Here is a 14008-nt window from a genome sequence, read left to right as displayed (position 1 = left end):
CCGAATGCCTAACAAAGGGAAAGCTGCAGCACTGCCTATTAACAATGCCTCCCTGCATTTCATGATGAATTTTGTGCTGTTTTAATGAGATTTTGAGGGTAGTGTAGGGGAGATCACATTTAGTTGTTGACATTCTCTATTTGAGCCTTAGATTCATTAAAATCAGTGTCCTCGTCCAGGTTCAGTTACACTTGTGGGCAGGTTTTGCATTTATTGGCTTAAAAAATAAATAATTATAACCATGTCAATAAATGCAAACTGATGTTCACACTTGTGTATCTATTTTGGGTTTCTGTCTCAGGGAGTAGCTGAACACATTACAGGTCTGTCATCCTGGGAAGCAAGGTCACTCCATGTATTTATTTAATTTTATTCAGGCCAAACAGGCAGAATGGTGTGATCGTCTTTGAGTCATCTGCTGACTGAGGATCTTTGCACAGGGTCTGAAAATAGAGTTCACCTCTAATATTACCCTGCGACCCCTCCCACTTCCTGTCTGTGTGTGCTGCTTGTCTCACTGCCTCCTGCTAATTGCTTTAAAGAAGTATTGTTTAGCTGCACAATAGGATGCATCATAGAGCCTAAAGAAACCCTTGTGCGCTGTCAGAGACAGTCACTGCCCTCTTTAACCTCTGTAATCACGTCACGGGTCATATTTATAATGTATTTTACTCTTTAAAACACTATGTCCTCAGGTGACCAGAATTTGAGCACCTGCACTCTCTGAGCCAAGGGCAAATAAAGGCAATTACTACAAAAATTCCACACAATCAGCTCAACAATCACATGTTAACTGTTAATCTATTTAGCAATTCATAGTCTTCTGCCAGGGTGAGAAGTGATCCAGATCAGATCAGAGGCTGAATCCACAGTTAGAGTAAACGTTCTATTACTTGTTTGATACATGCAGTAAGTTAGTAGTTAGTTTAGTACTTAGTTTGAAGTTTCTGTGTGGATTCATTGCCCCAGATGATTGTAACTGTCTATGTATCACTATACAAATGGTAAACCATTTCAGTTTTTGACTGTGCTGTCTGTCTCCAGGTATGGCAGGGTGAACTATGTTCTAGCCAGAAGGCTGGAGCTCCTCAGAGAGGTGGGGAGGCTACAGGAGAGCTTGGATGTCCCGGGAGATGTTTCTTACACCTGTGAGACTGCTGGACACTTCTACCTCTACCAGGTAAGACTATAACTAGGTAGACTATGTGTTTTTGTTATGTGCAGAAATAAGAAAAAAAAAAAATCTAAATGTGAATGTTGAGTCATGAGTCATTGTTGCATAGGCTATTCTTTTATACTTTGGAAAAGATTCAGCAAAGCAAACCCTTCAGAAGTCTGGATGCAACCAGCCTCCCCGTCCTATTATCAAGCCACTAAACATCCTTGAAATTTGTGTTTGGATATTAATATTGATTTATAGCAAGAGAGAGAGAGGGTTAAGGGGATCCAGGGGATATTTTGCAGAATTAATTAGCATGGATTTCTGTATTGTCTGTCCTGTTCCTCAGACATATCCATGCCAATCAAATCTAGACATTATTGAAGTTTCCATTCCCCAGACTCACTGCTCTCTTTGCTTAGACTGCAAATACGTAGAAAGAGCCTCAACTCTCGTTGTTTATTCCTGTCACCTAATTATCACTGTCCTCTTGGGCTGCAGGGAAAATGCCACTGCAGACAATCACCTACTTGCATTCTCATGCTTCAATAGGAGGGTTCTAAAATAGGCATTACTTAGACTCTTATAGACCTATAGAAAAAAGCAAGTGACTGTCAGTCAAGTATCACATCACATCACAACAGAAATGTGAGACATTTATAAACCAGGCAAAGATGCCTGTGACATAGTTTTTAGAGGTGGTCATTTCTCAAACTAAATCTTATCGCAGATACTTGGTGAGTCAAAGTCATAACAAATATCATGGCTGTTACCTGAGCTCCAGTGTCAGTTTATAATAGTGCTCATGCTGCCATTTTCGCACCTGGCCAGCAGTCTGTTGGTGGTCTCTCTCTCTCTCACACACACACACACACACACCACCACTGCGTTTTTTTTATTAATTTAATGCTGCATGAAGATTAGATTCACAACCCACACTTCATTTTAGCTGAGTTCTTGTGTTTATTTCAGCTCTGAAAACTGGCCATCAGTGTAGTTCTGTGACATTTAAAGATGTGAATGTTGTAGTTGTTAGTGTGGTGAATCTGTGGCCATGAGCAGTGATCACTGGCAACAGTGTATATGGAGACATACTTAAGGTTTTCTTAATAGTCCGTACAAATACTTAACACACAATTAAGCTGCGTCCTCCAGCAGCTTCATTAATGTTATCCTTAAAGTTGTTTTTTTCACAAGGGTATTTATAGAACTATGCTACCCTGCTGCTTGGTTGAAGCTGGTTTATTAGGTGCTCAGCGGGGGCACCTCTGTAAGAGCGAGACTATCTGTTCTCATTTGTTCATTTGTGTGTAATGTGCTTTTATCTATGGTCAGATAATCAGTGTGTGCTCATACAACATTTTGCTAAACATTAAACTACCATCAACCAACTAGTGCATTTTTTTGTGATTTTCTAAATTTAAACACAACTGTGGTCCCATAGTACTTTGGTTTTAATTTTCAGTTAATACAGTTTCAGTAGCGGCAGTCAACCTACGCCATCTTTCAAGTTATTAGAAACAGTGCTATCCGTTTACTGTAGAAGGTCTATGTGGATGTGCGATACTCTACAGTTGATCCTAAACACAGGATATCAGTACTGGAGCTAAAACCACATTCAGAGGGTGCTATATGTCTGCTCTCTCTGCCCGTTACAGGTGATATCTCGCTGGGAAGAGTACATGAGCAAAGTCAGGCCTAAACATGGCAAGAAAGTGGAGGTGGAGGCTGTTGCTGCACACTTTCCCTTCCACAAGTACTTCTCCAACGCCCCCCAGCCTGTGTTCAAGGGTCGGTCGTATGAAGAAGACATGGACATTGCAGAGGGCTGCTACCGCCACATCAAGAAAATATTTACCCAGTTGGAAGTAAGAAGGTCACACACACACAAACACAGAGTATACACGTTTCCCCACTGCTTAGCAACTCCCAGTGGGATGTAAAGAGGTAACTTAAGTGCAATAAGGCAAGGCAGTTTTATTTATAGAGCATGTCATCACAGTTAAATTCACTGTTATTCCACAATCTCTAAAAATTCAGTGGTAAACATGACTTAAACACAAACACACAGACAGGCTATGTCAGCAGTATTTGATGTTGCTCACAGACCGTTTGCCAGCTGGTTGTCCAGGTGTTGAACATTCCCTCATGCACAAGTAACTGTGCCTTGATGGCCACCATAGTGACTGGTTGTTGGCAATTTACTGATTAATTGGTCAGACTCCGACTGTCGCTTTGTGGATGTATCTGCTCATGAGTAGCTCTTCTGCCACTTTTGCATCTCCAAGTTTTAGCCATCACCTGTCTCTTTGCTTCAGCTGAAAGAGTGAACATCAAGATATTTAACAGTACTGTATTGTACACCTATAAATATGTTTTCTGGTCCTTTGGAAAAGATAAGCAACACTACAAAATGATGAAAAATGATGAAGCCTACTACAGCGTATCTTTTTCACTCTGTCACTCTTTTTCACACTCTTTCACAAACACACCGCTGAAGATGTGTTATCATTCCTCCTCAGCCTATCGAGTATTTCTATAGGGATAACAATAACATTTCAGATTTATGGGATTACCAAGAAGGTCTCCGAAAAGCAATAAAGAAGTTATTGGCTGGAGGTAATATCCCAACATGTGTGGTGACCTTGATTTATCTGGCTGGCCTCTGTATCACTGCATCACAGCACTTCTCCCTCCTCCCTCAGCCTCACCCATGCTGCAGTGAAATCTGTATACCCATTAAGAGGTATTGCTGTCTGTGGTGCAGGGTAGGGAAAGCAACATCCTGCTGAATTTGCTTATCTGTCTGCCTTTTCAAATGTAAAAGCAGTTTGGAATAAGCTGTCATAGGAATATCCCAAGGATTTATTGGTAGACAGGGACACAGTGTGCCTCCTGAGATTCTTCTCTATAGACATCTCCTGTTTCCTCCTCTGCAGCCCCACCACATCTTTACCGCTGGTTAACTTTTTTTGTGTTTTTTTTTTTCTCTCTTGCCTCTCAGTGTCCCTGAATCTTTACCATCTTGATTTCACCCTTCAACCGCTCTGGAGCCATGGGGGTTAAAAATAGATCTCATCAATATTGCATGTTTTGATTGGTTTAATATTAATGCTAAAATAGTAACACATTAAATATTTATTTAGCCCAGTGCTGTCTGAGTCTATTTCTCCTGTCCTCCCTCCCTCTTTCCCGTTGCTGCCCCTACACAGCCACTGTGGCAACCTGAAAATAGCACGCCTGTGTTTAAATTAGGGGACATCTCCAAAAAAATCAAAAGTAGCGGCAGTTGGAGCTATTAGAGTTCTGGGTCTTTAGTTTTTCTAACACCTACATCAATTGAATGTGGGTAGATACAATTATCTGATGTGTTTCAGTGTATTGAACTGTGCCTTTTTTCCTTTAAAGGTGCTAACTTTCCCTTAGATAACTTTCTTATTCAGCTTCTTTCACAGTAATCATCCATCACTGTTGCCTTCCAGTAACCATTAGCGTTTCCCCTCCCAACCTCAGTGTGGAAAAATGAAAAACAAACTGAATTTACAAATAGATGAGTACATGATAGGTATCTAACACTCAGCTAAAATTTTCACAGAGGTTTTATACAAGTAGTTTCAGTTGCTTATGGGAGGTTGCTTTCTCTTAATGTGTTTGTGCTATGTGTTCTGAATCACGCCTGTTTATTAAACTTTTCTGAGTGTGGTGATTTACACCTGACACGCACCTTTTCTTTTCTTTTCTCTTCTCTTCTCTACCCTGGAAGGAGTTTAGGGCCTTTGAGCTGTTGAGGAGTGGACTGGACCGCTCCAAGTATCTGCTAGTGAAGGAAGCCAGAATCATCGCTATGACCTGTACACATGCTGCACTCAAACGTCACGACCTGGTGGAGCTGGGATTTAAGGTAGACTCAGTTGACACAAAGACTTGAGGTTTGTCAAGCTTGGGTTTACTATTGTTACTTTAAGTACAAGTTTTAATTTTTGCTGATTCTCTTCATTAGTATGACAACATCCTGATGGAAGAAGCTGCTCAGATTCTGGAGATCGAGACCTTCATCCCTCTGCTGTTACAGGTAACCCTCTCCTGACTAAGTCCTAAAACTTTAGCTTAATATGTGCATGCTTAATGAATAAGACTGAGACCTATGTCTTGCCTGAATGATCAAGCAGGGCGAAAGTCTCATAGGGCTCATAGATACTATTGTAAGTTCCCACATTAAATGTAGTTTAATCGTTAACTCAGGACTCAGTCTTCTACTACGTGACTTTCTCTGTTAAGGTCTGACTGATGGGCTCCAAACACAGTAATGGTGCTTGTCTTTGGTAGTTGTGCCTAATTGTCCGAGATAGTGCTGATGTATGTTTACAAATGAGATCATTAAGCACATCAGCCCATCCAACAACTTCGCCAGAGCTCCTCTTTATCTCTCTTCTGTAGTGAACCATAGCCAGAGCCCTCTGCCAGGTATATGTCACAGTTAAACTATTTATTCCTACTCCTCCCCTTCTCTTTCAATATCCAGCCATTCATCTCTTATCACTGATTTCAGTGATTAAATCAGCTCTTGACTTACAGTGCTTGGTATATCAGATTTGTCTGAGGTCAAGACCCAAATAAACCACATCTAATTAGCAAAATCTGGCAGCATGACGTAGACATGAGTAAAATACAGGCTGCTGTGGCCCTTCATGCTCCTCTGCCTTCCTGGACTTTAAAGGACCAGTGTGTAGGATTTATGGGGATCTATAGGTAGAAATGGAATATAATATTCATATTTATCTTTTCGTTATTGTATAATTACTATTACATTATAACTAAGAATCATTTTTTTGTTAGCTTAGAATGAACCCTTCATATCTACTTAGGGAGCAGGTCCTCTTCTTCATGATCATCATGATGCACCGCCATGTTTCTGCGGTAGCCCAGAACAGACAAACCAAACACTGCATCTACAGAGGGCCATTTTCAGGTTACCTGGAGGCCACCACAGGTTCTACTACACGCTTGGAAAGGGAGGGACATTCAGCTGATTGCAGTCCGTAATCTGTAACGCTAGATGCCAGTAAATCTACAGACAGGTCCTTTAATGTTGTTGTTACATATCATATTGTTAGGTCATTAGACAAAAATTAAATTGGATAAAAGTGGAAAACATGGGGTAATTGTAGTGTGCTGGGATTACACATGGACATAGATTAGATTTATACACCTACCTTTAGTAAAAGGTAGTAAAGTCATAACGTTTATTTTGATAACATATTCAGAGGAAAACCTAATTAGCTTTTCAGCCCATAAGCTACAAAATGAAAAAGATATTATTTTACTGTCTTATATGGACCTCGGCATTTCATTTTAGTATTCTCTGCAACAGGTGTTCTTACCACTCATTTCTCTACAGAACCCAGAGGATGGTTACAGCAGGCTGAAGCGCTGGATCATGATTGGAGACCACCACCAGCTGCCCCCTGTTATCAAGAACATGGCCTTCCAGAAGTACTCCAACATGGAGCAGTCTCTCTTCACCCGATTTGTGCGCCTGGGTGTTCCCACCATAGATCTGGATGCGCAGGGCCGTGCACGTGCGAGGTGGGTCACCCTGGCAGAACACAATAATGGAGTCTGTTTTTACTTTATAAAGGATGCAGTGTTAGTGTTTGGTGTTGTTTCTTCAATTAAAGGGCATACAGTAACAACAGCGTGTCTTGTGTTTCTGTTTCCTTGTCCCACAGCCTTTGTAATCTGTACAACTGGCGCTACAAACACCTGGGGAACCTACCTCATGTCCAGCAACTGCCTGAGTTCCAGGTGCCCAACCCTGGCCTAACCTTTGATTTCCAGCTGATTAATACGGAGGACTTCAATGGGGTGGGAGAAACCGAGCCAAACCCTTACTTCTACCAGGTCAGTAAACTGAAACAAAACTGGATCTGAATACATTCAGTTATATCCACCAGTTATATGTAACACCAGTTATAACACCAGTATTCAGTATGTCTGTCGCACATTTGTACACACAAAATGTTGGAACAGTAGAAATAGTTCATATTACACAATGTGTGGCAGTTTACAAGCAATTTATACACTCTTTTACACAGATACACGCTCATGCACACTTAGTTCCATCAGAGCAGAGAACCATATTCCTCCCTAGCCTCCATTTCCTCTGAATCGGTTGCTGCACAGCAGTTCATTCATTTTTAAAATTTAATGGTTTAGCTACCAGTCTGTATGTTATATTCATAACCCTGCTTGGTCTGCAGCTAACACTGGCTGCCCAGCACAGACCAGTGGGTTTGTCCTTCACACCAGGTACCAGACTGTGTTTCATTATGACATTGCTGAGACGGTCAGGACTGTGTGTGGGCTGGGGGTGGGGATCATAGGGGTGTGTAAAAAAGGAGCCCAAATGTTAATGTCTCCTGTGTGCACAGGAGCCCAAATGTTAATGTCAGATATAACAACAAAACTGCCATGTAAATGTTAAAACTAGTTAATTTAACTGGATTACAAAAAGGTGACAAATAAAAAATAAATCAATTGAGACAGTGGCTTGTTTATAAGAAGCATGGCCAATGATAGTGCTTCATGTCAGTGCAGCACTGAACATCGTGCATGCTCATGTCCATGAAGCTTCTTATTGTTTCAAATCCAGACCATGTGCACTTCTCGAGGCACCAGGTCACATGAACCTCAACTCCATTTGCCTCTTGCCATTTTCTGGCTCCTCAAGGGAATTGCCAGAATCACTCGCTATGCCTGACTCACACACAAACACACACACACACTTTCCTAGAAACGAGAAGGGATAAATTGGACACCAGAGAAGCAATTGTATCAAATGCTGGATGCCTGTCACAGCTGAACAAACACTGTACAACAGCACATGTGCGCGTACAGACACTCCACAGTCCAAAGGTCTGTTCCTTCCTCTTCGGCTCATTTGCTAAAGCACTTTCCATATTGAGTCTCAGCCTGTTGACAGTACTTCCAAAGTTGTCAAATGGCTCATAAAGGCTAGATTCTTATCTAAATCCACATCTTCTGTTGTTAGAAAAGGGCTTAACTCAGACACTAGACTTGCTAGTCCAGCCTTTCTGCTTTGCAAGCTACATTTGTATAAGAGCAAATGGTATGATGGGCTGTACTCACCGGTAGTGTAGATTTATACCTCTTATTACCTCTTGTGTATCTACACTACAAGCCTCTCTCAACTTCTGTCTTATCTTTTTCTCTGTCCCTGTTTCATCTCTCCATCTTCAGCAGTCCTCATGTAGGTTAGGGCCATGGGCTCAAACTCCAATGGGTTGGGTTTGACCTTGTTGTTATGGTTACCAAGTTCTCTGGGGTGTTAGGGCATTAGATCGCATTTATGTTAAACATGCACACAAGGTAGGGGCTGCAAATGCCAGCCAGATGTCTACTTAGATATTACTCCTTGTATGTGTGTGTGACTCACGCATATGTTAATGGTTCTCGTGTTCTTTTTTCTTTGCTACCAAACTGTAAAGCAACCTCATTAGTATTTTAATGCAGTCAGATGCTTTACTGAAATTAGCATTTTACAGAAACAGCTTTCATCTTAAATATCGAATGAAGTGGTGTCTTTACTACCTTTAACATGGTGTTCTGTAGTTCTTGGTGAAACATGATGTTGGAACAGGACACAACAGGAAGGGTACAGCCAGAGTGAATACAGAATTCTTGTCACTGACATGCAGATAATGTTGAAACATTATTGTGATTTTCAACATTGTGTAAATCATTTTGAAAATAATCACTTAAAAAGCACAAAAAAGCAAGCTCATACCTGACACTCACTGCCAAACCTGAATAAAATTTCAGTAGAGAATGGTATGATCATTAACGATATGAATTTGTGCCATTTGGAGACAGGTAACAGGGGAAGATGAACAAAGGCTGCCACTGTTTTTGATGTGTTGACTCCAGTGCAGCTGGACCAGGAACTGTTGATGAAGCTGCATAAATTATTATCAAAGATGTGAGGCTGCAGTCCAGGCTTAATTGAAACTGCATGAATAATGCATGCTGTTGCCTTTTCTTTTTTTGGTTACTATGAAGGGCAGAGTAAGCCTTGGAGCCAGGATGCACATGCACACGCTGAGGAATTTGTTGATTGTGAAGTAGGGTGAATGATGTCTATAATATTGGCCTTTACATTTAGTCACAGACTCTTGTGATGTAGTCCCTGGGCCTTGAGATTTGGAATTGGAAATGAGAGATATCCTATATGTGTTTGCATATATAGGACAGTGTTGTTTTTGCGTTAAAAAAAATAATAATAAAAAGATATATATATATATATATATAGAAAGAGAGAGAGAGAGAGAGAGAAAGAGATGTATTTTTACAGAACTGTTACTGCTGTAACACTCTTTTTTTGTATTGAATCTGGAAACAACCCACAGTAGCAAATCTTGCAGTGATATTGGTAGCACATTATGATAACATTCTCTCATCAGACTGAGTAATGAAACTTTTGATGATGGATCCTTTTGTCACACTTATGCAAACACCATTAGCTTCTACCCACTTAATGAATATCAAAGCCACAGTGGAAACATGCCATTCGCCCTCCTCATGTGTATGTATCCTAGAAGGGGACATTTTGTCCCAGCCTGGCTAGTGGTGGTGTTGGGCTCTGTCTGAGGCAGTTAATTCCAGCCCAAATCAGATGGCTACTCATGCATGAATGAGTGGGCTTTTATCTGGCTGGAAAGTTAAACACTTGACAGGCGAGAAAGGTCTAGAGCAAGATGTTACAAGAGAATGAAGAGCAGGGTGTCAAACACAGCAGAATGTGCTGATAGGAAGGGAGACCCATGTATTTGGGCAGTTCAGTGTCCTGATTTACTAGAAAAACTTACTGACAGCAACTTTTTTGAGGTCAGTTTTCCAAATAACAGTTTTGTCCTTATCTCATTGCTAATGTAAAGAGAGTTAAAATGTAAAAATGTTAATGTTAGCCTCTCCTTTTCTCTCTATTCCTGTGAAGAACCTGGCGGAGGCAGAATACTCTGTGGCTCTGTTCATGTACATGCGTCTATTGGGCTACCCTGCTGACCGCATCAGCATCCTCACCACCTACAATGGGCAGAAACACCTGATCAGAGACGTCATCAACCAGCGCTGTGCTGGCAATCCCTTCTTCGGACAGCCTAACAAGGTAAGGACACGTGTCCACCACTTGACAGGAACACACAGTTGTTTGGAATAAGTAGGATGCAACCCTACCTAAGTATCTCTTTAGGAAACGCTATAGGAGATTTTTTTAAGGAAAGCATTTGTGTGATTTTGGGAGTTGAAATGTGCTGACATTCAGCATCTTTTGACATAAGTTGGTCATGTTAATTGATGTATGCGGTGTTGAGAGGGGGGGCTAAACATTTAGTATCATCCAAGTGACACATCAGCACACAGTTCTGTGTAATATCTGTACTTTATGAGCATCTTTTTTCCCAAGAAATGGTTCTTTAATACACATGAAGGGCCACATAAAGGATATGTACTCATTTCACAATTCATGTAGCACTGAAACACACCTAATTCCGTATGCATGAACAGTACACGCTCCTAAGATCACTTGAGAATGACACATTTCTTCTCCTCTGTCAGAAAAGAATTCACAGTCCCAACAGACGTGTTTTCACCTCATATATAAGTGTAGTGGCTCAGACTAGTTTAGTAGGAACACACCTAACACACATGCACATGAACGCAGTTTCTTCACACCCCCAGATGTCAGCTTCCTTCAGTTCACCAACCTCTTATCCTCTGTTACAGTGAGAGAGAAATTCACAGCTCTCAATTCTCACAAGGCTTTTGCTGTTTCTGCCTACTGTTGCCAGAAACACACATACTGTTCTCTCTTTCCCTGCACAATTTAAGCTTTAGCTTTGTACATTTTCCCAACTGTAGTGTCTTTATCCTTGCATTGAAACATACACTAATCTTTGAATTTTAGTGAATCAACATGATTCTGACTGGGTGGAAAAAGAATGAGTGGCTCATGGAGATTCTTCATTCACTTTACACAGTTTTAGGCCAAGCAAGAAAGTATTTTTCCACCATGGCATTCATTGTCCAGCTCATTCAAATCATGAGACCGTTAAGAGTCCTGCGGGTCATAAGACCCAAATAGAGCAGGACATTGCTATGCCCTCTGTCCTCAACAGTGTACATACCAGCCAACTGCATACCTCTGTAAATCAAACTCACTGAGTACTGTGTATGTGTTTGAGGAAATGATTTAAAAAGAATGTGGATGCTTAGACAGTGGGTGTAAACTCTGTGCAGTGTTCATCCCTGAAGGATCCCTGTTGGGTTGTCTGCATCCAGCCCACATTATTCCCCCGAACGCTTCATGTCTCTTCTCTTCCTTTCCTTCCTGTACACTGTGTTAAGTCAGCAACCCGCTGGCACAGTTTCCCCATCCCTGTTCTGTTTGTACTGCTAAATGCTTTTACCCGCTAGCCTCAGGTTATGCTTTCCTCTCTCTTCATCCTTTTTCCCTACCCACATTCTCTCACCTTTCTTTGGTCTCTGTTCTTCAGGCCTTTCACACCCTTAACAATGTCACAGACTATTTAGGCATTCCAGAGAAACTTGCAAGATTGGAGTGAAAACAGCATATCACCCACCATTTAGAGTGTCATTGTGCCAAAGTGACAGAGGGTCGACATATCTCTTAATAGTATTGGGACTTATTCAGACATGTTGCATATTTTTACTTTTTCTTGTGTAGTGGGAGTGATAAAGCAAGGTGGTTCTCCACACTGGCCAATTAAATTTTTAGTGTCATTATCACTGTCAGTATTCTCTGTTTGTTTTATGGAAAAGCTAATGTTGGTGTTATTCTGTATTTTCCCTATTGTCAACAAATATGAAAGACCAAAACCAACAATGTGTCAGTCAGAGAAATGGGGTATAACTGGCATTGTTAGCGGCATCAATGCATTGTTGATTTTGGTCTTTTAATGGGATTTGTTGACAACAATAAAAACATAAGACATCACAAGATTTATCCTACGCATGAGGGTACAAACAAAAATTGCTGCTAGCTGCTGTTCATTAATTGTCTAATAAGAAGGTTGGAAGAGGATCCAAGTCATTTGTGTTAACTGTTTGTAATGTAAATTAATGGTGCATTCTACCACCTGCAGGGCTGGAGTGTTTAATGATCCCTTGTTGTTTTGTCTGTTTGTACTGTGCAGCCCCACCTTGTTGCCTTGTCTCCAAGTATATTCCCTGTTCTGACAGCTAGCCAGAAATTGTGCTTGGTCATGTTAAATGTCCTGCAATGTTAAGGCATAAAGCGTTATTCCATGTGCTCATGGCCTTAGTCAGCATGCATGCCCAGTAATAAAGTGACAGGGGTGACAGGCTGTTAGATTTGCTGAGAAGAAAGATAGCCAGAGAGGGAGAGAGATGAAAAAGAGGAAGGGGCTCTTGTGGGAAAATGCTGAGCAGCTGAAAGGTCATGGCGCTGAGCATTGGGTCCACAGTGTGTCTGACAATGTGTCACAGTGGCTAAAACCAAGCAAATGTCAACAGCCAGCGCACTTTACTGTCATGACTTTAATTAGACAGAAAAGGAGAGGAAGGCCAGTTAGCACCAGTCACAGTCTCAAATGCAAATAAGCACACTAGCCCAAGCTGTCTCCTAAATCCCAAACACAGCAGTTGGCATACATATCCATGCAGTTATGCACTCATTCATTATTAATGATGCTTGTTTTTTCAATTTACTCTGTGAATGTTATGGACAAAGTCCATCTGAGTTCCCTTTCTTTTGGTGCTGTATTTGAAACCCTGGGATAGTGTTTATTCTTCCTATGGTTCAATACACATCCTATGGTTCCCACCTTAGTCTCAGCCCTGTCCTTACAAGAGGCCAAGCAATAAACAACAGTGGTGGAGCTGTGAGCAACTGTGATTAAGTTAATCTGTCTTAAGTTTGTTTGAATGCACATCAACAGTCAAAGAGAGATGAATTAGAAAGGATAGGAGTTCACCTTCCGCATCCTTCCGTATATTAATTCAAAATGGCTGCACACACACATACACTTTCCCTATCCCTTCTGTGCAATCCCTTCATTTTCTGACTGTAGGAACCTTCATAACAACAGAAAAGCAAGTTATGATGAATGGCCAAAACTAGGACGTGTTATAATCACATGTTGACATAGATGGGAAACATGCCTTCTTAAAAAGTCCCAGCATATCTCTTTTGACAGACATGAAATTCTGAGACATTAATTTGAAGCCACACAAGTCAGTACAGTCATTCCTGACAGTCCGTTGTGAAAAATTTAATAATCTGGCTGTCTTGCTTGTGTAACATTCCAGGGCGTAACTACCATGAATAAAACGTAGCAGGGAGGATAGAATGAAAAAGAAAGGGAGGGGAGAGCCACAGTTGACCATCGGTTCAGAGACAGTGTGTCATTGTCTTCATGAAAATCATTCTCAGATAGCTTCTATTAGCAACAACCTATGCGTGTGTTTGTGTGTGCACAAATATGCACCTCACAGCACAATCTGTGCGTGTTTGTGTGCTTCCTTGTATCCGCAGACATGCATGTGCCACAATGACATGACCTCTGTAATTCACTCCCTGGAAGATTTCTCATAAATAACTAAAGACCATGCAAAATGCTACGCCTTGGGGAGATTCTCTATCTGGGCTTCGTTGTCACTGTCTGTTGGCTAAGAATAACTCCCTCTCTTAAGCACCCCTTCTCTGCAAAACAAGTTGCACTGTTTCAGTTTAAACCATGCAGTTATAGCCCATTCAAGTTCATAGTTAAAGCCGATTTCAGCAAAGGGTCT

At 41.2% G+C, this 14008-nt stretch overlaps 1 protein-coding gene across 2 annotated transcripts in view; it reads left to right on the top strand.

Moving 5' to 3' along the window:
• The window catches only part of aqr (aquarius intron-binding spliceosomal factor), a 46745-nt gene that overhangs the window by 24287 nt on the left and 8450 nt on the right, over positions 1-14008 (top strand). For both annotated transcript variants that reach the window (XM_041061233.1, XM_041061232.1), the window contains exons 26-32: positions 1045-1180; positions 2818-3027; positions 4923-5060; positions 5160-5231; positions 6558-6745; positions 6889-7060; positions 10173-10343. In XM_041061233.1, coding sequence (XP_040917167.1) covers positions 1045-1180; positions 2818-3027; positions 4923-5060; positions 5160-5231; positions 6558-6745; positions 6889-7060; positions 10173-10343 — 1087 coding nt within the window. The remainder of the gene's footprint in view (positions 1-1044; positions 1181-2817; positions 3028-4922; positions 5061-5159; positions 5232-6557; positions 6746-6888; positions 7061-10172; positions 10344-14008) is intronic.

Source organism: Toxotes jaculatrix, chromosome 17, assembly GCF_017976425.1.
Source record: "Toxotes jaculatrix isolate fToxJac2 chromosome 17, fToxJac2.pri, whole genome shotgun sequence".
NCBI classification, from domain to species: Eukaryota; Metazoa; Chordata; class Actinopteri; family Toxotidae; genus Toxotes; species Toxotes jaculatrix.
This window is presented reverse-complemented; position numbering and strand designations above follow the sequence as displayed.